The sequence below is a fragment of the Dermacentor andersoni genome, chromosome 5, assembly GCF_023375885.2.
Source record: "Dermacentor andersoni chromosome 5, qqDerAnde1_hic_scaffold, whole genome shotgun sequence".
NCBI lineage: Eukaryota > Metazoa > Arthropoda > Arachnida > Ixodida > Ixodidae > Dermacentor > Dermacentor andersoni.
The window spans coordinates 202069752-202095495 of NC_092818.1; the positions used below are offsets into that span (position 1 = coordinate 202069752).

General features: G+C 51.0%; 1 protein-coding gene across 3 annotated transcripts in view; it reads right to left on the reverse strand.

The window, feature by feature from the left end:
- The window catches only part of LOC126532265 (alpha-(1,6)-fucosyltransferase-like), a 61335-nt gene that overhangs the window by 22285 nt on the left and 13306 nt on the right, over nt 1–25744 (reverse strand). The window contains exons 2-3 of one of the 3 annotated variants that reach the window (XM_055071560.2): nt 13437–13773; nt 6015–6156 (exon numbers count right to left, since the gene is read on the reverse strand). In XM_055071560.2, the coding sequence (XP_054927535.2) occupies nt 6015–6156; nt 13437–13773 (479 nt within the window). Of the gene's footprint in view, nt 1–6014; nt 6280–13436; nt 13774–25744 lie in introns of all 3 variants that reach the window. The other 2 variants (XM_055071559.2, XM_072288500.1) reach the window with 2 other exon arrangements.

Genomic DNA, 25744 nt, shown 5'->3' on the forward strand with positions numbered 1-25744 from the left:
ACCACTGGCGTAAATGGCTGGCAAACTTGCACTGCAGCTGGCCGTTCTTAACAACTCATAATAGAAAGATGAGCACCTGTATCGATGAGTGCCGTGACAGGATAGCCATCAACGTCAACGACAAGAAGGTTTTGGTTCGTGTGTAACGTGAGCAGAGGATTTGAGGGCAGGGTGGACAACGCAGCTTCACGTACAGAAGCTGCAGTGCCTAGTTTTCCAGCTGGATCCGGGAGGCGATAGGCGACAGAGAGAAGCGACGGGGTTTGGGCGAACGAGACTGATGGCGTCGAGGTGGGGGAGAGCGGCTGTAGCGAAGGTTTGGGGCAGGAGCATCAGCGGCAATGGGTTCGTGGCGGGTGGCATAGGGAACAGAAGGTCTAAAGGGGCGGCAATGAGTGGCGGTGTATATCCGAGGAGGTGGCGGCCATCGGTTGCGGCAGTGACGAGCGACGTGGCCGATGCGACAGCAGTAGAAGCAGATTGGCCTGTAATCAGGGGTACGCCATTCAGATGGGTTGCGGCGAGATGTGGCAGAAAGGGACTGCCGGGGACGAGGAGGGCTGCTAGAGAACTGGAGAACCGTGGGTGGAGACGATGAACACACGGGGTTGAGACCCATGTTCTCAAATTCCTGTCTGACGACGGCCTGAATCAGCGCAATCGGGGTTGCTGGTGGATCGGGAGGCGTCGCGGAGAAAGCTGGCAAACAGGCGGCCTCGAGCTCGCGGCGTACAATACGGGTTACATCGTCACAGGGGGTGGTCTGACGCGGTCGACCCTCACATGTCGACGTAGCAGCAGTGTTGGGTAGCCGCGTGATGTGATGTGTGATACGGCGGCTCTTAGCTTGTTCAAGGCGACGGCATTCTTTGATGATGGCGTCGATAGTCAAGGCGTGACCGAAAACAATCAAATTGAAAGCATCGTCGGCGATGTGTTTTAGCACATGCGGCACTTTATCTGCTTCAGACATCGTATCGTCAGCTTTGCGGCAGAGACATAAGAGGTCGAGGATGTATGAAACGTACGACTCTGTAGATGTCTGAACACGAGACGCAAGAGCCTTTCTCGCGGCAGCCTTGCGCCCAATGGGGTCGCCGAACAGTTCCCTGAGCTTTTCTTTGAAGCTGTCCCAACTGTTTATCTCGTCGTCATACGTTTGGTGCCACAGGCGTGGGGTGCCGCCGAGATAATAGATGACATTGGTGAGCACGATCGTTGGATCCCACCTGTTATTAGCACTGGCGTGTTCGTAGAGCTTGATCCATTCGTCAGCGTCCTCTCCCTCCAGGCCAGAGAACACACCAGGGTCGCGATGTTGGGCAACCGTGATGATTGGAGCAGTCGGACAAGCCGAAGCCGTTGCAGAGGCTGTCTCGTCACCGGGAGGCATGGCGACAAGCTCGATGTACCGATCGCTGACCTCCACCAGAATGTTACGTGTGGAAAAACACAGATGAAAGAGGCTATATACAGGGTATTTACACTGGAGCCAGACAACCAGATCGACACTCGCCCGCGCCAAGGGCACAGACCCACTTCGTCGTCGTTCTCGCGGCGGCTCGTCCCTTGAGCATCGCTCCACGATATCGTAATAATATTTTTATGAGCTAGAAGCAGCCGCTACTCTGTTACACAGGCTCAAGCAACACGACCAACACGGAAGGCTGAACTCCTTCTTAAAACATGCGGCCGGCAGACACCAGCTAATGGCACAGAACATCGTCCTCCTCGTTTCAGTTCACTAGTTTTCTTCACCGAGAAACTACCCTGCTGGCAATGAAGCGCCGTCCCGGAGCAAGCTACCGTAGGGCGTTGAAGGCGGGCGCGCAGGGCTTGAAACGAGCAACGCGAACAACGTTCGTTTTTGGTTGAAACGACGATGCACCCGGGTCGGCAACAACAATCCCATACGTGAGATCAGAAAGTTGTCGTAGGATCCTGCAGGATCCTGAATGACGCGACAAGAGTTCTTGCGATAGATCAAGACGACGAGACGGCGACCACAGGAGCACGAAGGGAAACAGCCAAAAGATCGACGCCCTGATAGTGCTTGTCGTAGCGGGAGTTTTGGTGAGTCCGTGAAGCCTCGAGACAGACGTGCACAATCTGGCAGGCTTTGGCAGCCAGAGAAATTGCATCGCGAGCATAAGCGCTCAGCGACTATAGCGCATAGAGAAGTGCAGTGTCCAGAGGCAACACAAGATCACAGCGAAACATTAAGCAAAACGGCGAGCAACCAGCGGTGTTGTGGCGGGATGAGTTATATGCAATAATGACCAAAGGTTCACAAGCCTAACGTCCCCTTACGTCCAATCGTCGACTACACTCGCTCCCCTCTCTACAAATTTTCCGCATACCTGCACCAGCTTCTGGCTCCACTCATCGGGAAGAGCTCCACGCACGTGAGCAACTCCTGTGTCTTTATTGAAAAAGTTCGTGACGTGTCTCTAGACGACGACGAGGTGATGGTTTCGTTCGATGTGGTGTCGCTGTTTACCTCAATTCCGACTGACTTGGCTGTGGAAGCATGCACTTCTGCTCTGGAATCTGACAGGACCTTGCCAGACAGGTCGCCCATTGACGTTCCCGACCTCAAGAGGCTCCTCTGTTTTTGCCTTGGAAACACGTACTTCTGTTTCGACAAGGTCTTCTACAGGCAACTCCACGGTACGGCAATGGGTGCATCCGTCTCTGTTACTGCTGCCAATCTTATGATGGAATGTTTGGAAAGGCGTGCTTTCGCGTCCTTCAGTCCTAGGCCAAAAGTTTTTCTGCGCTATGTGGACGACTGTTTCTGTCTGATCCGGCGCAGCGCTTTGGATTCGTTCACTGCGCAACTAAACAGTCAGGAAAAGGCCGTCCAATTCACAGTTGAGACAGAGGTTGACAGCAGACTCCCTTTTTTAGATGTACTTGTCACCAGACGCGATGGACGGCTCTCGTTCAGCGTATACCGTAAGGACACACACACTGGCCGCTACCTGAACTTTCAATCCGTTCATCCAGACGCTCACAAAAGGTCGGTTGCTGCCTCACTGCTCAACCGTACGAACCGCATTTGCACCACAGCAGAAAGTCGTTCCACTGATTTGGACCACGTGCGAGGTGATCTCTCGGCAAGCGGCTACCCCACATCCTGTTTGAGTGCTGTGGAACGCCGTCTGTCCAATCCAGCTCTTCCGGCTGATCCCCGACCAAGAAAGCGTGCTGCCATACCTTACGTTCCAGGGATAAGCGAAACCTTGTCTCGCATTCTACGCAGTTATGACGTTGAGGTGGCGCACGTGCCCGTGTGTAAGCTGAGGCAAGCGCTCGTCGGCGGCAAGGACAGGCTTCCGAGAGAATCGTTTCCCGGCGTGGTCTATAAGATGCCCTACGCAGATTGCGACTACGCATACATCGGTGAATCGGGCAACTTCAAGCAGAGTCTGAGGCAGCATCAGAAAGATGTCGAAAAGAAACGTACTGTTTCGAATGCCCTTGCCGAGCACACGGATGCAACGGGCCACAAGATCGACTAGGATCGCTCGAGAATTATCGGCCAAGAAAGAAACCTAAAATCGCGGCTGTATCTGGAATCGCTGGAGATACAAAAAACACGTCACACGCTCAATCGAAATGAGGGAACCCTCCCCCCGTCATACACGCGCTGCTTACGTCACGTTCTGAAGTATACATAAGCTTCCATGAACCTTCGGTCATCCCATTGTGAACAAGGCTTCCGTAGCGAAGCCGAAACGTCTTTTAGATTTATTCATTTTTTAGCACTTCTGTTGGTCGCTCTCCTTCGTTTTATTTCTTCAATGCTTTATCCCGACCAGACGGGCTTCCGTCGAACCCTCGATTTCATGCAATAATGACATACGCCAAAACGATCTCCCAGTCACTGTGGTCTGCGGGGACGCACATAGCAACATGTCGTTGAGTGTTGAAATCTGGGCCAGTTGGTACATACTTGAACGAGAAAACCAGTCAAAAACACAAAGGACAAGAAGAGATGTTCAGTCGTTGTGGTGTGAACATCTCTTCTTGTCCTTTGTGTTTTTGACTGGTTTTCTCGTTCATGTCGTTGAGTGTTCTGTTGAGGCGTTCGGTAAGGCCGTCTGTCCAGCGTTAGTAAGCGGTGGCGTCTTTGTGCAGAAGAGCATGAGCGAAGCATGGCATCGATTACTTCTGGTGAGAAGTAGCATCCGCGATGAATGAGGAACTGCCGATGAGCGCTGTGGTGCAGTATAACATTGTGCAGAAGGGAATCTTCGACGTCCGCGGCGCAGCAGGTGGGGAGGGCTCGTGTAACGGCGTAGCGGGTGGCATAATTGGTAGCAACGGCAACCAATTTGCTACCGACGGACGACCTAGGAAAATCGCCAACTAGAACCAGCCCCACACGAAAAAAACAGTTCGGTAGGATTGTCGATCAGATCTATAAGGCCAAAGGGAGGCATGAAAGGGGGCTTGCAACGTTGGCATAAGTCACAAGCGTTGACATATCGGCACACAGAGCGGTGAAGGCCGGGCCCGAAGAAACGGCGCCGGACTCGGTCGTAGGTAACCCCGAGACGCCCAGCGGTATAGACGCGTCGTGGAGTTACCAGACGACGGTGGTGCACAGGAACGACCAAGTAGGAGTTCGGTGCCATGGGAATGCAAAGTCGATGGCACTTTTGTATAGGGCTTCATCGAGTAGAGTAAACTGGTGAAGTGAACGATCAGGGGTGTGAAAGCGAAAACGACCCATGGTGGAGCGTAGACCAGGATGACGGCGCTGTTCGTTTTCGATATGGAAAGTCAGAAATGGACATAACGCAGATGGCGGAGTAGGTGTCAGTGGCCTCTAGGGAATCCAATGGACGGCGAGACAAGCAATCAGCGTCCTGGGACAGGCGTCTGGATTTGTACACGACTGTAAGCGTATGCCCTTGCAATCGCAACGCTCAACGGCCAAATTTGCCGGTAGGATCCTTCAGCGAGGACAGCCAGCATAGTGCGCGCAGCAATTACACGGAATGGACGACCAAACAGGTGCGGGCGAAATTTCGCGGCCACCCAAACTAGCGCAAATCACTCTCATTCGGTGATTGCGTTCGGGTGTCGAAGAAGGCTGCTAGCATAAGCGAGCAGGCATACTCAGCCACTCTGGATCTGAGCGAGAACAGCACCGATGCCGTGTCCACTAGCATGGGCGCGGATCACAAAGCGGCCGCAGAAGGGCGGGCCGAAATCGGGGAAGTTGTAAGCAGTGGAACGAGTGCGATGAAGGCAGCCCCTATAAGAAAGCCTCTCCGCCCACATAATGTTCAAGCCGATATCGATTGTATTTAGCGAAAGCTAGGCTTTTTGAGCTTTTTGATTTGTTCGTTCACACAAACAGATCAAAACAATGTCTCCAAGGCTAATAAAGGATTCTTTTTGTAAATAATTGTATTAAGGAGAGATTAGCGCCTATGTGCGCCGCCGGTTACTCATCTGGTATGGTCGTCTTCCTCAATGTTCACAAAAAAGAAAAAAAAAACCAACATAAATATTCACACCTCATTATATTTGATAAAACATAAGTGTTCTTGGGCACTTGGAAATGAGGTATCGCTTTATTGCCACTTTCCAAGCACAACGCTTTCCTACTAGAACACAATAGCCACAAAAACACGAAAATACAAGGAAACACTTAAAAAAAACGATATATGTCATTTCAAAAGAGCAACAATACGAGCAAGAATAGTAACGAATGAATGAGAATAATCGTTATCTCGTCTACTAACTTTTTCATATATTTGATACTTCCTAGAATTGAACTACTATGTTTATTCGCGCACCCTATGCATGCAAATGCACTTCTCGCCGTACACACGAGCAATAAGTTGTTGTGGCGAGCACTCAAACCCCGCGCAACAACATAGTCTCCACAGAGTTTCCGTGGCCTCCACAGTGCTGCCCAGAACTTCTGAGACAGAGCACAGGAGAACGTCAGAGGCTACAGGCGACAAAGTGGCGTGGCCTGGACAGCAACTTACGGTTCTCCCCAGGCCACTGCGAGCGCGGCTCTATCCTGGAGGGGCAGGCGGAGCTCAGCGGCAGGAAAGCCTCGTGCCAGGCCGAAGGCGCGTAGTGCCAAGGCTGCGAATCGACGAGAACGGGCCGGCCCTGGCTGACGCCCTGCGCTAGGCACCACAGCACGTCGTGGATGGCAGAGGAGAAGCCATAAGGGTTGGCAAGCCGGCACACCAGTGCCCGTGAACAGTTGCCCCTGTTCTGGTTGCGATCGATGGCACGGCGAACCTGTGTCGACGCCAACGTTAACGCCTTGCCGGCCAACCCTTCCCTTAATTATCTTATGTAGTTGGCATTTTATCGTGTTATTCACCTTTTTAATTTACCTTCTGGTCTGACACAGCTCTAGGATTTGGGGAAAAGATTTAGGGTTACCTGCATTTGGACGATAAACTGAAGGTTAACAATGAAACCAATGTGTTAGACCGTGTAGTCAATGTGGTTCTTTATAGAAGCCTTCCATCTGGAACACGTCCTTGGCCAACCAAATGAAGGGCCACCTTTGAGCCTTTTGCCAATGCTCAACAGTCCCAGCCTATTCTCTTCCTTCTTTACAATGCAGGAAGCACTTTATGTAAGAAAAATGACATTTTCTTAACGTCGCGGGATGCTCAAGCTGAAATTATTTTTATTGCTGATACTCGGTTATGTACACCTATTTCTTATGTCGAACTCGCATTTGTCAACGATTGGAACGTTTACAGAAGAGAGAGGGCCAGTAAGACATTTTAAGAGTGCTTGATTCCTGAACCAAACTAGGTTATCGCAGAAGCTGCAGCCGCAGAATGGCCACAGTAACATTGAAAGCAGGCGCACATAGGCTTGTAGGTATATGGCGTTAAAATGTGTATTACACATAGAAAAGGAGTTCACTTCGAGACCATGGATAAGAAGGCAGAAAGATATTTGTTGTGGCCAAAAAGTGTACAGTGATGAGTTAGTTGTTCATTACACACGGCTCAAAAAACGCAACGACACGATGCGGACAAGAACCCAACAAATTAGTTATTCAGCTACTGCGAACAGTGTTTCATGATGGAGCGTATTAGGCTTGGGCGAGTTGGTCGTGGTTCATAACGACGGTGTTTACGTAGCGCACAAATGTAGGAGAGGAAGTACAGAGACGAGTAAAGAACGCCCTATTTACTCGTCTCTGTGCTTCTTTTCCAACTTTCGTGCGCTACGCAAACACCGCCGTTATGTTCCCGATGAAAGCATGCAGGCTTATCACACAATTCACTGAAGCGTAGGGTGGAGTTTAGCCTCGAGAAGCTCAGGCATGTAGGATGCGTTAACGGGTAGTAAAGAGAAACACTACAAGTCAGTTTAGACTGAAGTGTTAAACGAAAACTTGTCTGGTCAAGAATAATTACAGTCAAAGGTAAAATGAACGCCACAGTGTAAAAGAAAAAGGCAAAAAAGTTTCTTCCCGCGCCATCACTGAGCATTATATGCCAAAAGGACATGATATTGCTTGGCGTAGTGAGCACGTGATATATCCACGAAAAGACATCTAAGCTCGTTTCTTCATCTGGAGTCATTACTAATAAAACCTAATTGGACGTTGAATCGCAGTGACGGCAGCCTTCCTTCCGTTTATGCCCGCGGCCTACGCGACCTATTCACGCGCACATAAATCATGCCCCGATTTAATTTCCTTTTATGTGAACAACGCTCCTGCACGGGTGCCGAAACATCTTGTTATTCTTTGGTGGCACGAGCATCGAGTGCCGCTCTTGAACAGCATCTCCGGTTTGCCTCCAGAGACGACCGGGCAGGAAATTAAAAACAGATCAGAAACAAAAAAAAAAGTAGTACAGAACAAAATTCATGGGTCTCATTATATATATATGATATGAGAGCATAAATTTAGTTACAAGTTGAGTTCCTGAAGTGTCTGGAATAATTAGAATTAATTAGAAATCACTGATTACCGCAAACCAAAGCACGGAATCGTAGACTTTAAGAGACCCGTCACGTGAGCACGACCTTGGCGAAATTCCTGGCAAACCAGGAAGTAGACAGCGGAAGTAATGACGTCACTAATGACATCACACGCAAGACGGTGGCTTGAGATTTAACCTGCTAATTAATGGAAAACAGTTGCCTCCGAGTTGGGTTCGTGCGTTGCGTTCGCCTAAAGTTAATCTAAAGCACACCAACGCCGACACCTAAGTCAGAGATAAGAAACGCCTACCATTCTTTTTATGAAACACTTAAGAAGCCTGTATTTAACTGACGCTTTCGAAACATTGCCGACGCATTCATTATTTTTTTGTGTATGTGGTTGGCGCCCATGTTATCTTGACTCAGTTATACTAATAAAGTGTTCTTTTAAAACTCCCTTTTCTTTGATTTCGCCTGATCAAAGTTTGAATTTTTATGCTACTTTGTGCCGAAATCCCAAGGCCGGAACGTCACTGTGACGGCACTGATTTAAATCATCTTTTCGTATTTGGGCAGTAGAGATCCAGTAAAAGTTTCCGAAACTGGCCAAGTTCTGTCTCTGCCTGTTCTAGCATGCATTGTTGTAGTACATCTTCGAGGTAAAAAAGAAAGGCATCTCAGACGCCGTCAATATCTATGACGTCATGGCGTGCCTGTGCGGCCGCTCTTCTTCAAGGCGGGTAGTCTGCAAGTGTAGACCAAATTGTTTTTCTGCTTAGTGTCTCTTTAACGGGTTGTCATGGAATATCTGTAAAAGCGATTTTGCGCGTTCGACCATTGGTGCACGAGCAAGGGGAGCTCGTGCACCCTTGTTCGGCGTGCCAGCTGAAGCAACGCCAATCCACCTCAGTGGCAAGACTCCTTTTCGATTCGAACCATTCAATCGACTTAAAACACGAGCTCACGCGAATAAAGGAAAGTCGGAAGGTTTCTATGTCGGCATTTTTAAGCCTCGCAGAGACACTTACAACGCGGGACGGGCGCCCTCAGGTCGTTGTTTATTTCGCGCATTTACATCTGTTGAATGTGGGCATCTTGACGCGTTCGTGTGTTTGTGTTCATCCGTGTGTTTCAGTCGTTCCAAAGCGCGAGCTACGACGATCGGTGCTGCCTAAAGCCGCGCCTGTGTGCTGCCATAGGATAATAGGTCTTCTCTGGATGTCGAGAATCGACCTCACGCCCGAGATGGGACGAAAGGTAGCAAAGAGCCAATGACAGCGTTCACTACCTCTGAGAATGCACGGCTATCCGTTCGGCCTGAAGCGGGCAGGCCACGTGCCGCCATGTAGGACGATGAAGTAGTTTACGCGACGTGCGCGAGGAACCCCGAGAAAGACCGCTTCTGCGGTAAGATCATGCAGGCACTGTAGGAGTCGGTCCAAGCGCAGTTGTTGTGAGCCGGCAAGACCAAACGTTGTTTCTAGACAAAAGACACGCCGTGGGCTTACGGACGCGACCCTTAACCGTAAGCATAGTTGTCACTTTATTACTACTATCTTGTTTCGCTACTTTCGTACTAGAGCACTGTCCAAGATGCTTTTCTTTCTTTTTCGTTTCCTTCTGTTTATTTTTCTTTGCCACTGCTTTCACTGATGCCAACCATATCGCAAGCACCATCTACTATCGCTTTCTGTTTTGCTCATCCAACTGCTTATAGCTTTTATTATTATTTATTGATTGATAGTTCGATTTTATTTAGTTATTTATTATTACTGCGGAGTCACGTGACACCAAGCAGGGGCGGTGGCACAGAAAATACACAATTAAATACCATAATATGGAGAAAAGCATCATACAAACACATACAACATACGGTCATACATATGTTACATTGTACACATGCATATCGTACGAACACATTGCAAAGTTCACACACTCGAGACTCTCAAGTTATCAAGAAACGTTTCCACATTCGGGCTATCCACTACACACTGCCACGATTTATTCCAGTTGGTGATTGTGCTTACAAAAAAGGAGTATTTAAACATATTACTATGAGCTCGATATTCTTGAATCATTTTTCCATTGTTATAACGTGTAGCTGCACGGGAAACATGAGCAATGTACTCATGGCTATTAAAATTAAATTATGGGGTTTTACGTGCCGAAACCACTTTCTGGTTATGAGGCACGCCGCAGTGGAGGACCTCGGAAATTTGGACCACCTGGGGCTCTTTCAGGTGCTCCTAAATCTCAGTACACGGCTGTTTTCGCCTCCATAGAAATGCACCCGCCGTAGCCGGGATTCAATCCCGCGACCTTGTGCCCAGCAGCCCAACACCATAGCCACTGAGCAACCACGGCGGGTACTCATGACTATTGATTTTGACTATATTATTATATATTAAGTACAAAAAATTTCACTCTGGCCTCGGTGCGTGTCGCCTGAAGTGATTCTAGGCCAAGAAAATTTATCATTTTTGTTACACTGTCTGTTCCTCTGTATCTATTGCAAATAAAACGGGCTGCGGTCCTTTGTGCTCTTTCAAGTTTTGCTATGTTTTTTGCTGTGAATGGATCCCATAAACAAGAAGCGTACTCGAGACGAGGCCGCACCAAAGCCTTATACGCCGCCAACTTCACATGGAATGGAGCATTGGGCAGTTTACGTCGCAAACGCCAGAAGGACTTAAGGGCATTCGCGGAAGTAGTGTCCATTTGCATATTCCAGTTCAAGCTGTTAGTGATTTGAACTCCAAGGTATTTTACAGCTGGGGATTCTCTGAGCGTCACTCCAAGTATAGTGTATGGATATTGCAGAACCGTTTTCTTTTTGCATATTCGGAGTACTAAGCACTTCTCAGGGTTAAGAAACATGCCCCATTCAGAGCACCAGCTCGATATTTTACTTAGATTATTTAACCTATTTTGATCCGCGTGGAATTCACTGTTGTATACAGAACACAGTCGTCCGAATCTACCACATTCACTATGTCATTAATATAGATTAAAAACAGAATAGGCCCCAGTACTGATACCTGAGGGACACCAGATGGGACAGGAAGAGCATCTGAACAGTGGTTATCGTTTTAAACGTATATAAATCTGTTATCAAGATATGCTCTGATAAGGTCAATAAGGTTGGAAGAGATTCCGGCTGCGTAAAGCTTTTCTATGAGTTTATTCTGGGGAACCTTACCTAACGCTTTGGCGAAGTCCAGAAATACTGCATTCATTTTCTGTCTATCGTTAACTGCGATGAAAAATTCATGAAAAGAAGTAACAAACTGAGAGACAGTCGATAAACCGCGTCTAAAACCATGTTGCTCATCAGATAAGAAATGAGTCTCCTCTAGGAACTCAGTCAAGGACCCGCAGATTACATGTTCAAAGATTTTGCAGCTGGCTGCGATCAGGGATATTATGCATGAGTACTCATCAGTATTTTACTACGCATTTGAACGGTTCTTTCTTTCACAACTCCTACAAACTAGGTGATGCTTTCGCGCTTCCGGCATATGCTTTATTTTTATGGTTCATTTTTCGTTTTTTATACTGCATATATTCTCCAGTTTAATGCTATCTGTATATTTTTGCATTGTGCTCATGAATCCTGGATTGTGCAGTGTTTCTTGAAAAATGCGTACAAGATTAGCCATGGTGGCGTTAGCGAGCGACGCGCTGACGACCGTGGATATCGATCGCGACCGTAGGCATCGCGCAAGCTTCCGCCGGCTTCACGTATAGGCGAACGATCTAGACACCGTAAAATGCGAAAGCGAGCAGTGGAACGAAATCGACTTATTGGCTTCTCCTTTACCACGATTCAGTACGTTCAATTCCGCCAAGATATTTCACCTCGCTTTCATCATCGCGAACCCGCAGCATTAAATTGTCCCCCTAGGAACAACGCTATATTATTTGCAAAATGATTCCGGGAAGCTAATTAAGCAGCTTTAAGCGAGCAGGCAAAGTACCAACTCCATTTCCCCCAAAATAAAGACAATCGGACAGCGTTCTTTGTCACCAGGTGAGCACTGCAAAAACTACCAATAATATCAGCGATTAAAAAAAAAAGTTAGTGACGTTTCGCTTCGTGAGCGCGGGTGACGCGCAAGCGTATGGGTGCTATAGCGCACGCAACGCTATCGGCCCTCGGTGCGCCTAGACGCCTACGCTGTCCGCATCGCAGATCGTATTCAAGACAGGGCTCGCACGGCCGCGCCATACACAGCAGCCGCTGGACTAGAACGCCCCCGCGTAAACATTCGCTTACTAAATTAACTGGCACGGTGTCAGCGCGCACGGACAAACAGTTGACACTCGATGAGCGCTGACACTCGCTGTGAAAACGCTGGCGTCAGAAATCGCAGCAGCAGCAGCGATCGCAGTGACGCTTCAGCGCAAACTGAGGAGTGAGAACACCGCGCACGCAAAGCTACGAGCCGTCGGCCCGCCTAGACTGTGCCCCCAAAGCACATCGCTTTCAATATTATGCCCGTGAGCGGCCGAAGTACAGCACCCTAAAACCCCTTAAACTTCGTAAAGTAGTGCCACGCTTTGAAGAATGCCGCTTCCTCCTCGCGCGCTCTGGCCGATGCTGCGTCGCTGTTGGCCTAATTGCATCACGTGGGCCCTCGCGCCGTGCATCAGCGCCATTTTTGCTCGAGAAGCGTCTACGGAGTGGCGAGGAGCGCATGTTGGCGCTGTTGCTACGCTCGAGCAGTGTAGGCGGCGGAACGGTCGAGGAGGGAGCGTGAAAGAGAGGAGAAACGAGGAGGAGTGAAGGTGGAGGAGGAGAGTGTCACTACTTTTACGAAGTTTAAGGGGTTTCAGCGCCCCGCTTCCCTCCTTTCCCCCGGTGCCACGGGCGCGACGGCGCTACCTACGTCGGCTCACCGTCGCACGCGTTCACTGGCTGGCACACACAGCGTACGGCGCGCGAGGACGGTGTCATCGCGGTACGCCTGCATCGCTAACACAACCTGTAACAAGTGCCGGAGGAGGTTAATCCGCCGTACTTCTGCATACCTTCGTTCTCCACGACACTTCGGCTCGTTTGTCCTCCCCCCCTCCCTCCCCCCCCTTTGCTGAACGTTATCTACACTGTCCTCTAGGTGGCGTTACTTTGCCGAGCGTTCCTCCGTACTTTCCCCAGTACGCAATTTCTTTCACCTTCAGGCGCCTTCTTCGTTCGCTTGCTTCGCGGCTTCAAACATATATTCGCCGATTTGAAGAGCTGGTTTTTACCGCCGATTTGAAAGCTCCTCGTTTTTTACGTGGAAGCGCAAAAACGAGGATAATTGCTTATATGGTACCAAAAGTCTGCTGTTACTAGTGGAAACAGCTTTGCCTTCGTTTGCAGGTGTGTTATTTTAACCTTAGTACGCCAACATATTCAGACCTATTTTCTCAATGTTTTCCAAAGAATCCAAGGAGACATCAGCCTTTCTATTTGACTGACGCCTCTCAAATGTAGCACATCTCGAGGGGCGCACCTTGCTCTTGAGCTGAAACAGCGCTTGGCGCTTTCGCTTCAGGATGCCGGTCTCGTGCGCCATGGTTTTCACTTCGGCTGCGAGGTGGCGCAGCCTCTCCTTGGCGGCCACTGACAGGGCGGCAATACGGCGGCGCAGCGCTTGGGGCACTCGGGCCGCCACCAGGCGCAGCTGGTGGGACAGGAAGCGCTGCAGCTCCTGCACGCTGGACTGCGCGTGGTTGTAGAGAGCCGCTGTGCTGCGGAAGCCCACGAGCCGACCACCGGGCGCGAACCGCACGCTGCTCACCAAGTCCTGAGGGCTGGTCGTCGGCTCCGCTAGGCGCCGCAGGCGAGACCTGGGCACGAATTAATTAAGGAACTGTGCAATACTCTTGGTAGTGCATTCATAGCCCTCACTGAATCTTTATTGAGACTATACTTTGGGATGCGATCATATAAAACTACTTTGGCGCAGTTGGACGAGTCGTTCTTGTTGTTACCAACGTAGAAACAATTATGCAGATACAACGCACCTTTTGGAATCTATGTGAAGCGAACCTTTCACGGAGCGGTCAATGAAATGCTACAATCTTGCCAATTTCATTCCCGTGTCTTTGGCGTAAAGGCAAGCGGCGCGTGTGATCTCGCGCATACGTGTTGCGCAATGTGACAATTATTATAGTGACATGCAGTTTTTATTCTTACTTTGAATGTACCGGTGCTTCCTTGCCGACCCCCTTTGTGAGTATACGTCATACCATGGAAATCGCAATCATCATCAACATGCGGTGGTCATACCAAAGAGCTATGGTTAGAGTTAGCACGATATGTACCACCCGCTCTTGGGTAATCCTTCGTTGTGGGTATGCGCCATAGTATGGAAATCGCAATCATCATATACACCTTAACGGGAGAGAGAGAGAAAGAGAGAGAGAGAGAGAGAAAACATTCATTTGTACTTAGATGGGGTGGCTTCCTCGTAGGGTGGAGTTCAGGGCCCCATTGGGTCGCGCCACTCCGCGTGCCCGCCAGATCAGCCATCGCTGCTCTTGCGGCGCAGTCTCCCAGGAGGAAGGTGAAGGTGAAGGAATAGGGGAGTAACCCGGAGGGTGTGGGCACTCTCAGGTGCAATGATATACTGTGGGCTCTGCTTCACAGTAGGGACAGTGAGCGATAATGTGTGGGGTGCAAGAGGTGAAGATAAAAGAGGCAGGGAAATGAATTAGTTTGAAGCTGTCGCCACGTGACGGCATCCTGACGGTCATAAAGGTCGAAGAAAGGCAAGAGCACAAGCCCTGGCTCGACACTTTGGCGATGACACATCGAATGAATGAATGAATGAAACCACGTTTATTCCACATTAAAATGCGCCGAAGACGCTGCGGTGGAAAGGGGAGGGGTGTTATTGCAAAAGGGGAAGGGTAAGGCTGTCTCCGTTTTATTAACAAACGTCCTGGAGGCAGCTAAGTGGGGGCCGCATGACGCTTGTGGCTGTCGCGGAGCCGATCGCCGACGGGTGGTGCAGCAGCGTCCCGGAGGAACAACAGCAATGCTCGCCAGAGCTCGATGGCATGGTCCGGAGACGTGGTATCCGGGCAAGCCCAAGTCCGGAGAGAAGAAGGCCAGGGTCCCCGCTGTATGGTGGCCAGGGCACGAAGCCTTGGTGGGATGTAGAGGGGGCACTCCCAACAAAGGCGGTTGAGATCAGCACGACATGTGCACATGGAACAGAACCCACTTACGGGTGGTGGTGTGCCACCCCTGTGGAAACGGTTCAACAAGTGAGGTGTAAGAAGGGTGCTCGTCTGAATTCTCCGAAGCAAGACTGACTCTCGCCGTGTGAATACCTTCGGTGGAAGCGACGGTATAGAGAGTGGATTGCCCACTGCTGCGAGGTAGGCGGCACGTCGTTGTTTGGTCGCATGCTTGTCTGCCATCGGGTCTGCTACCTCAGGTGTGGTAGCTAGGAGAGGATAAGGAGTATCGGAGGCTCTGGCTAGCGCGGTAGAGAGATGAGCGCGCGCCAGTCTATGAGCCTTCTCGTTTCCGGGGATGCCGCAGTGCGCAGGGACCTAGTGGATGGTAACATGCTCAAGTAAAACTCTTGCTTGGGCTAGTTGGTTCATGCTTGAAGTAGTAAAGGCAAGGCGCAGAAGACCAAGACTCGAGAAGAAGAACACAAACGACAGGACCGGAGAAGAAGAACACAAACGACAGGACCGACGCCGGTCCTGTCGTTTGTGTTTTTCTTCTCGAGTCCTGGTCTTCTGCGCCTTGCCTTTACTACTTCAAGGATGGTAACATCGTGACCGCATTTGCGGAGCAGGCGTGCCATGGTGCCGGATCTTCTGCAGTACGGGATCTGTGTAAATAACATTAGCACATGCCCGATGGGCAGCCTGGGAGTCTGTGTACACATGATGGTGAACAGGGTCAGTTTGAGACGAAGTTGTGAGGGCCCACTCCAAATAATCTAGGATGGCCATTAGCTCAGCGCGGGTGCTGGACATTGCTTCTGCTGATATATGATGGCGGTGGTTCTCATTTCCATTTGTCGGGTCGTACCACGCAGTGGCATAACAGGTGTTACTAGCGTCGTCTGCAGGCAATGCAGCGTCCGTGTATACGATGCGTTCAGTCAAGGAGAGTGAACTCGTAGCCTTAGCATGCCTCTTGGCATATGCAAGGCGCCGCATTCGCTGAGTAGCGTCCATATTGAGAGGAAGTGGCCTGCCATCGGTGAGAGCCGTGATTTCCCACGGCGGCGTGTTGTTGGGCAAAATGGGCATTTTGTGGACGTCATACCCGAGGAGCATGAGTGTGTGTCGCCCGGCATTTGTGGCGCGAAGTCTCGTCTCTTGTGTATAGATGTGCATGTCTACGAGCTCGGACAGGTTGCTGAGTTTGCTACAACCTTTAAGCGCTTCGAGGCTTGTGTACCTTGGGAGTCCAGTTACAATGCGTTTGGCTTCGTTAAGTAACCGGTCGAGCGCGTGCATTTGTGTGCGGTTGACTGGATGATACGGCAGCCAGTACATGATACGGGAGACAAGAAAAGCTTGAGCGAACTGCCGCATTTCACGTTCGTTTACTCCACGGGTGCGGGAAGAGATTCTGCGTAAAGCGTGCAGGATTTGTTTGCTGGTCTTCGTAACGCGTTGGAACCAAGTGGTCGCTGTGCAGTTCTCGTCTAGGTGCATACCGAGTATTCGGATAGTATATTTCCGTGTGATGGGTTGGTCACCGATGTACAGTTTAAAAGACTGCTTTTCTTCCTGCTTTCCAAAGGTAGACCTGCCACCATGAATGACGACAAACTCTGTTTAGTCTGGGGCAGTGTGTAAACCCTTTCCGTGGCATAGGCGTGAATAATGTCGAGAGCTCGTTGTAAGACGCCCTGCTGCTCCCCGATGCACCCTTGATGCGTCCACACGGTGACGTCATCGGCGTACACCGCATGTTTCAGGCCCGGTACCTCGGCAAGGCGCTTAGGTAACTGGTGCATAGCTATATTAAACAGGGTTGGTGAAATAACCGAGCCCTGGGGGACGCCTACGTGGTTGGTTCGTATGGCACTGGCGTAATGGAACACACCGGTCCTGTACACCGACGTGGCCCGCTACCCACAGAGACGTGCCCTATTTCTAGTCGTACTAGATAGTGCAGTCATTCTGAGGGCTTCGGCCACGCTCAACAATGTGGTCAGTGGTACGGTGGAAGAGGCTGCTATCGCCCCAGCCATCGTACACGCTTCAACCATACTGGCACCGGATGGACCCATCACAGTGGTCACTTGATTCACAAACCCCCTGCAGGATTTTCGCACAAGGGAGGGTGACACCCTACACACGACGCATCCTTACATCATTACACCCCACAGCGTTACGCAGGGTGCCTATAGTCTGGACACCTGGACACGCCTCTCTCCATGGTAATGAACGCGTTAATGCGTAAGCCCGTGAGCTCGCTAACCGGGCTCCATTGGAAGAGCTGTCCAACCCAGACGACGCACCGACAGAACCACTGAACGGACTGGAACTCTACAACATTACAGAGGTAGCACGAGCGCTAGACACTTCCCCCCACATGATTCCCTTCACGGGACGATCCGCTGAAAGTGATAACGTGCGTTGGCACGACACGTACCGCCCGCTTCTCGACCAATCTCCCGTTGTGGATATGTGTCATAGCATGGAAATCACAATCATCATATACACCTGCACGGGATGATCCTCTGAAAGAGATAATGCGCGTCGGCACGACACGTACCGCCCGCTTCTCCGCCAATCCCCCGTTGTGGATATGTGTCATAGCATGGAAATCACAATCATCATATACACCTGCACGGGACGGTCCTCTGAAAGAGATAATGCGCGTTGGCACGACACGTACCGCCCGCTTCTCGGCCAATCCCCCGTTGTGGATTAGTGCGCATAGCATGGAAATCACAATAATCATATACACCTGCACGGGACGATCCTCTGAAAGAGATAATGCGCGTTGGCACGACACGTACCGCCCGCTTCTCGGCCAATCCCCCGTTGTGGATATGTGTCATAGCATGGAAATCACAATCATCATATACACCTGCACGGGACGGTCCTCTGAAAGAGATAATGCACGTTGGCACGACACGTACCGCCCGCTTCTCGGCCAATCCCCCGTTGTGGATATGTGCGCATAGCATGGAAATCACAATCATCATATACACCTGCACGGGACGATCCTCTGAAAGATATAATGCGCGTTGGCACGACACGTACCGCCCGCTTCTCGGCCAATCCCCCGTTGTGGATATGTGTCATAGCATGGAAATCACAATCATCATTTACACCTGCACGGGACGGTCCTCTGAAAGAGATAATTCGCGTTGGCACATGTACCGCCCGCTTCTCGACCAACCTCCCGTTGTGGATATGTGCCGTAGCACATATCCACAACGCCAATATGTGCCATAGCCATATGTGCCCATTATGTGCCAACGCAATATGTGCCATAGCCAGCGAGCCATTTCGGCTCGTCGCGCCGTATGCCGTATGCAGGCAGCCGTATGCCATATGCCGCGGCCGACGAACGACCTTGAGCCGCCGTTGCCTAGCACCGCCGCAGTCGTGCTCCAACAGATGACGCCGCCGTCGACGCCGCTGCTGTAGCCGCGCGCTCCACCAGATGTGCTCCGCTGGGGTAGAGGGGAAGAGGTGTCGCCTCGCGGGGTATATATATATATATATATATATATATATCTATATATATATATATATATATATATATATATATATATATATTGTGAGCATTATTCATACGCTTCATATTCTCACCTGTACATACTCATCATCACCGTTTTGGGGCCTGGTGGTGGGGCTCTCGAGAGAGAGAATAAAGAAGAGACTGGCTGCCTAAAGCTCGTCTCACAAGTGGTGGAGTGTGCTGTCCGGTTCCTTCGCCCTCTCGCTCCCGGTCTCTCTCCAGCTTCACCTACGCTACATCCCTGGAGCTCTGCTCGGGTCGCCGCCTCTACCAACTGCACTCAACCATGTCGCAAGACCAGCAGACCAGTACCACGACATCCACCTTGCCTGCTCCTGTGGGAACCCCTTCTTGGACAGTCACCACCCCTCAGAAGGATCCACCGGTATTTTCTGGGCTTCCAGGTGACGACGTTGAAGACTGGTTGGAGCTAGACGAGCGCGTGATTGACTTTAACCACTGGAACGAATCAGCAAAACTTGCTCACGTCGCCTTCTACCTAACCGGAGTTGCGAAAACTTGGTTTTACAATCATGAGCTCGATTTGGTCAACTGGAGCATCTTTAAACACCATCTACGCCAGATTTTCGCGAACTCCTCTGTCCGCTCCGATATCGCTAAGAAGAAGCTTGCAGAGCGTGTTCAGCACTCAGGCGAGTCCTACACTCCGTACAAAGAGGACGTCCTCGCCCTCTGCCGCCGCGTGAACACCTCGATGGCAGAGAGTGACCGTGTACGCCACCTGCTCAAGGGTATTGGGACTGCGGCATTCAATGCTCTTGTAGTGCTGAATCCCACTACCGTCGCCGACATCATCAGTACGTGTCAGCGTCTCGATGAGCTTCATATGCTCCGCTTACACCCTGACACATCTGATTTCAAGGCGTCCAACGACAGCGAGCTACGTGCCTTGATTCGCTCCATCATCCGTGAGGAACTGCACGCCAAAGCTTCGTCAAATCCTCCTGAGGTCCATCTGACGCCTCCTGGTGGCGGCCTACGCCATATCGTGAGGGAAGAGATAGCTGCCGTGACCTGCCCGCAAATCACGAGCCCGCATCCTATCCATACGCCAACGTACGCTCAGGTTGCCTCTATAGTGCCACCCTCCCAGCAGCCACCACAACAGGCACCTGCACCGCACATGTCCCTGAATCCTATCACTGCAAGACCATCGCCTGTTCCGTCTTATAACGCATGGAGCCCACCTCGACCGGTTTGTTACTACTGCGGCATCCGTGGCCACATTTCCAGGTTTTGCCGACGCCGTCAGCAAGATGAAAGACGTGGCTATGACGGCTTTGAAAGGGGTCAGTTTTCTGGCCCTGTACCACGACGTCGGCGTTCTGACTACGATTATTATCCACGACGTTCCCCATCTCCACAGGACTTCAACACTGCCGGTTCATTGCGTTTCCCGCGTCGTCGCTCTCCACCACCGATGCGGCGCTCTTCTTCCCCTCTACGACCGGCTACTTCGTCCTCCGATCGCCACCCGGAAAATTAAATGGTGCAGCTTCAGGAGCGAAAGCTGCATCTTTTGGACAACGTGAAACTCCTCCGAAGCGCCCGTTAAATGTACTTTTGGTGTGTGTTGAAGGTGTCCGAATCGAAGCCCTGGTTGACACAGGTGCATCGCTTTCCGTTATTAGTGCTGACTTGTGTTCTCAATTTCGAAAAGTGAAGACACCGTATAATGGCCCTCCCTTTCGTTGTGCTAATGCAGTTCTTGTTCAGCCCTCCGGTGTTTGCACTGCGCGCGTTTTCATTGATGGCATCCTCCACCACATTCAGTTCGTCGTGCTGTCTTCGTGCACTTACGCGATGATTTTGGGATGGGACTTCCTGTCCTCCGCCTCAGCTTTCATCTCTCGCCGTCAGTGAACTATTCATATGACGGACACTGAATCTTCGTCCGCTGTCAATGCTCATAGCCTGCGTTTTGTCACGTCTACGGACTGTTTCATTCCCGCAGGCAATGAGCATATTCTGACACTGACTTCCGACACTATTATTAATGGTGATGTGTTCCTTGCACCGAGTGGTTACTGCATTTCTGGTGGGCTCAGCCTTACTCCTAGCCTAGTACGGCTTCAGGACGGTAGAGCGTTAGTCGCTGTTCATAACCCTACTTCTTCGCCAGTTGTGCTCTCCCAGGGCTCTACTGTGACATGCTTTACTGACACCGAACCTCTTTCGCTGGTACCGCTTCATACCGAATCGCCACCTTTGTCTACCACAACTGGTTATCACACTGCTGCCGCTGCTTTAACGGCCGCGATAAATGCCGATTTGACCTCTGCGCAGAAATAAGACCTTCTGGCACTCCTGCACAAACACAGAGCCTTATTTGACGTCCACTCCAAGCTTCTGGGGCGCACTTCCGTCGCAGTACATCGCATCGAAACCAAAGGCAGTTCGGTTATACGCCGCCACCCGTATCGCGTGTCTTCCGCAGAACGGAAAATCATTGCGGATAACGTTAATGACATGCTCAAAAGAGACATCATTCGGCCATCCTCCAGTTCTTGGTCGTCTCCTGTCGTGCTGGTTCGCAAGAAAGACGGCTCTGTACGATTCTGCGTCGATTATCGAGCCCTTAATAAGATCACGCGCAAAGACGTATATCCGATGCCAAGAATTGACGATGCCATTGACTCCCTCCAGGGTGCAGAATATTTCTCTAGTCTAGACCTCCGATCCGGATACTGGCAAATCCCCATGCACGAAGCGGACAAGGACAAGACAGCCTTTGCAACACCAGACGGGCTTTACGAGTTCAACGTCGTGCCATTCGGTTTATGTAATGCCCCTGCAACATTTGAACGCATGATCGACACAGTTTTACGTGGCCTTAAGTGGAAGACCTGTCTGTGCTATTTAGATGACATCGTTATTTTTTCTACAACTTTTCGTCAGCACCTTGAGCGCTTGGACGAAGTTTTCACATGCATTTCCAATGCTGGACTCCAACTCAGCACAAAGAAATGCCATTTTGCCAGAAAGAACATCAATGTGTTGGGCCATCTTATCAGCAAAGATGGCGTTCGACCAGATCCCGAAAAGGTTGCTGCCGTGCTTCGCTTTCCTTGCCCTGAAAATCAAAAGCAATTAAGAAGTTTCTTGGGCCTGGCATCCTACTTCCGCCGCTTCATCAGTCATTTTGCGGCCGTGGCGTCGCCGCTACACAAGTTGCTCACGTCGGGCACTGCTTTCCCTTGGACAGATGGCTGCGAACTTTCTTTTCAAGCCCTCAAGCAGTCATTAACCACCGACCCTGTCCTCTGTCACTTCGATGAGAACGCACCAACTTGCTTGCACACCGACGCTAGTGGCCATGGGATCGGTGCTGTACTTTTACAGCGTGATACCACCTCACGAGAGAGAGTTGTTGCCTATGCCAGTCGCGCACTAACAGCTGCCGAAAAGAATTACTCGATCACAGAACAGGAATGTCTCGCAGTAGTTTGGGCGATCCAAAAATTTCGACCATATCTTTACGGACGCCATTTCACGGTCATAACTGACCACCACGCCTTATCCTGGTTGTCGTCAATCAAAAATTTGTCCGGACGACTTGGTCGCTGGGTGGTACGCTTACAAGAGTACGATTTTGACGTTGTCTACAAGTCTGGGAAAAAGCATCAAGATGCCGACGCTCTCTCTCGCTGCCCGCTGCCACTATTAGCTTCGAGTACATCTATCAATTGCTCGCCACTTGATGATGAGACTAAGTCGTCACTCCCGTTATTACCGTTATTACCACTATCTGTTACTGACACGTTATCTTCCACTCGCGTTACTCACCTCGCCTCGTGTCAACGTTCTGACCCCTACTGCAACAGCATTATCCAACGCCTGTGCGGAACTACATCTGCACCAAGTGCCAGATTACGTCGACAACTGCGACTATTTAAGCTTGACAACGATGTGCTGTACCGCTACATTTACAACTCCGACGGACACCGCTGGGTACCTATTCTTCCACGTTCGATGCGCACACAAGTCCGTGAAGCCTTGCACGACGGCCCATCTGCTGGCCCTTTGGGATTCCACAAAACATACCACCGCGTTAGGAGCCGTTTCTTTTGGCCAGGCATGTCTACCTTTGTGGCCAAGTACGTCGCTTCTTGCGTTCAGTGTCAACGGCGGAAACGACCGACTTCGCCTCCTGCTGGGCTTTTACAGCCCATCCCATGTCCCGAGACACCGTTTGCCATCGTTGGGATAGACCTAGTCGGCCCTCAGCCCATTACGCCAGCGGGTCATCGATGGATCGTGACAGCTGTTGACCAGCTCACACGTTACGCAGAGACCGCTCCTCTACGCTCTAGTTCGGCCTCCGACGTTGCCACCTTCTTTCTAGATGCCATTGTGCTGCGCCATGGTGCACCTCGTGTACTGTTAAGCGACCGCGGCAAGACTTTCATGTCAACAATGCTCACAGAAGTACTCGGAGCTTGTGGCACAGTTCATAAGACGACATCCGCATATCACCCAGAAACAAATGGCTTAACCGAACGATTTCATCGCACACTAATAGATATGATATCAATGTATATCGGGCCAAACCACGACAATTGGGACGAACTTTTACCTTTCGTGACTTTTGCTCACAACACCGCTATCCAACGAACTACGGGATACTCACCTTTCTACCTAGTTTATGGCCGTTCACTGACATTCACCATCGACGCCGCTTTATTCAATGCCCCAACTAACACCTCGGCCAGTATACCCGAACAGTTCGTCTCGAGACTTGAGGAATGCCGTCAACGTGCTCGCTTCAACACAGAAGTCAGTCAGCTAGATCGCAAGCAACGTTACATCTCTCGTCGCGACGTCTCCTTTCGTCCTGGAGAGGAAGTGCTCCTTTGGACGCCCATTCGTACACCCAGTTTGTGCGAGAAGTTTGAATCCCGCTTCCTTGGACCCTATATTATTAATGAACAAACATCCCCCGTGAACTATCGCGTTACTCCCGTAGACGTTTCTTCCGACCATCGTTGTCGTGGTTCGGAGATCGCTCACGTTTCGCGCCTAAAATGATTCGTTCGGCGTTCCCCTCCTGGGTAAGTCGCGGCCTGGCTGGCCGCTTGCGCGTGCGGGGAAATTAGTGTGAGCATTATTCATACGCTTCATATTCTCACCTGTACATACTCATCATCACCGTTTTGGGGCCTGGTGGTGGGGCTCTCGAGAGAGAATAAAGAAGGGACTGGCTACCTAAACCTCGTCTCACAATATATATATATATATATATATATATATATATATATATATATATATATATGCGCTTCGCCTCAGTGTATTTAGTCGTTATGGAGAGCGCGAAAGAGACGCAACAACGACAGAACGAAGCGAGGAAGAGACAATGCGCTCAAGAGATGCCAGACGAAGCGTCGTAACGAAGGTGCGGCTAGAAGTCGTGCCACGTCCCGGAGTGACTCTTCAACTGTGGAAGAGACCGCTTTGAGTTCTCGAGAGCGTCGTAATGAGACGCTGCGTAGACGACGTGCCGAGAAAACAGAGGAAGAACGTGCAAGAAGACTCGAGACCCGGCGGCTCGCCGATGCAGCTAAGCGAGCTCGCTTGCACTCTGCGGCAACCGAAGAAGATCCTCAAGCTCAGAGCTCCGGAATGAGACGCTGCATAGACGACGTGCCGAGGCAATGGAGGAAGAACGTGCAAGAAGACTCGAGACACGGCGGCTCGCCGATGCAGCTAAACGAGCTCGCTTGCACTCTGCGGCAACCGAAGAACCCTCTAGCTCAGAGCGTCGAAATGAGACGCTGCGTGGACGACGTGCCGAAGAAACGGAGGAAGAACGTGCAAGAAGACTCGAGACCCGGCGGCTCGACGATGTAGCTAAACGAGCTCGCTTGCACTCTGCGGCAACCGAAGAAGATCCTAAAGCTCAGAGCTCCGGAATGAGACGCTGCATAGACGACGTGCCGAGGCAATGGAGGAAGAACGTGCAAGAAGACTCGAGACACGGCGGCTCGCCGATGCAGCTAAACGAGCTCGCTTGCACTCTGCGGCAACCAAAGAAGAACCCTCAAGTTCAGAGCATCGAAATGAGACGCTGCGTGGACGACGTGCCGAGGAAACGGAGGAAGAACGTGCAAGAAGACTCGAGACCCGGCGGCTCGCCGATGTAGCTAAACGAGCTCGCTTGCACTCTGCGGCAACCGAAGAAGATCCTAAAGCTCAGAGCTTCGGAATGAGACGCTGCATAGACGACGTGCCGAGGAAGCGGAGGAAGAACGTGCAAGAAGACTCGAGACACGGCGGCTCGCCGATGCAGCTAAACGAGCTCGCTTGCACTCTGCGGCAACCAAAGAAGAACCCTCAAGTTCAGAGCATCGAAATGAGACGCTGCGTGGACGACGTGCCGAGGAAACGGAGGAAGAACGTGCAAGAAGACTCGAGACCCGGCGGCTCGCCGATGCAGCTAAACGAGCTCGCTTGCACTCTGCGGCAACCAAAGAAGAACCCTCAAGTTCAGAGCGTCGAAATGAGACGCTGCGTGGACGACGTGCCGAGGAAACGGAGGAAGAACGTGCAAGAAGACTCGAGACCCGGCGGCTCGCCGATGCAGCTAAACGAGCTCGCTTGCACTCTGCGGCAACCAAAGAAGAACCCTCAAGTTCAGAGCGTCGAAATGAGACGCTGCGTGGACGACGTGCCGAGGAAACGGAGGAAGAACGTGCAAGAAGACTCGAGACCCGGCGGCTCGCCGATGCAGCTAAACGAGCTCGCTTGCACTCTGCGGCAACCAAAGAAGAACCCTCAAGTTCAGAGCGTCGAAATGAGACGCTGCGTGGACGACGTGCCGAGGAAACGGAGGAAGAACGTGCAAGAAGACTCGAGACCCGGCGGCTCGCCGATGTAGCTAAACGAGCTCGCTTGCACTCTGCGGCAACCGAAGAAGATCCTAAAGCTCAGAGCTTCGGAATGAGACGCTGCATAGACGACGTGCCGACGAAACGGAGGAAGAACGTAACCACATGCTAACACCACAAGCGTAGCCATGCAGCTCTAGCTTTCGCAATTCAACTAGGGTTAACCAGAGCTAAA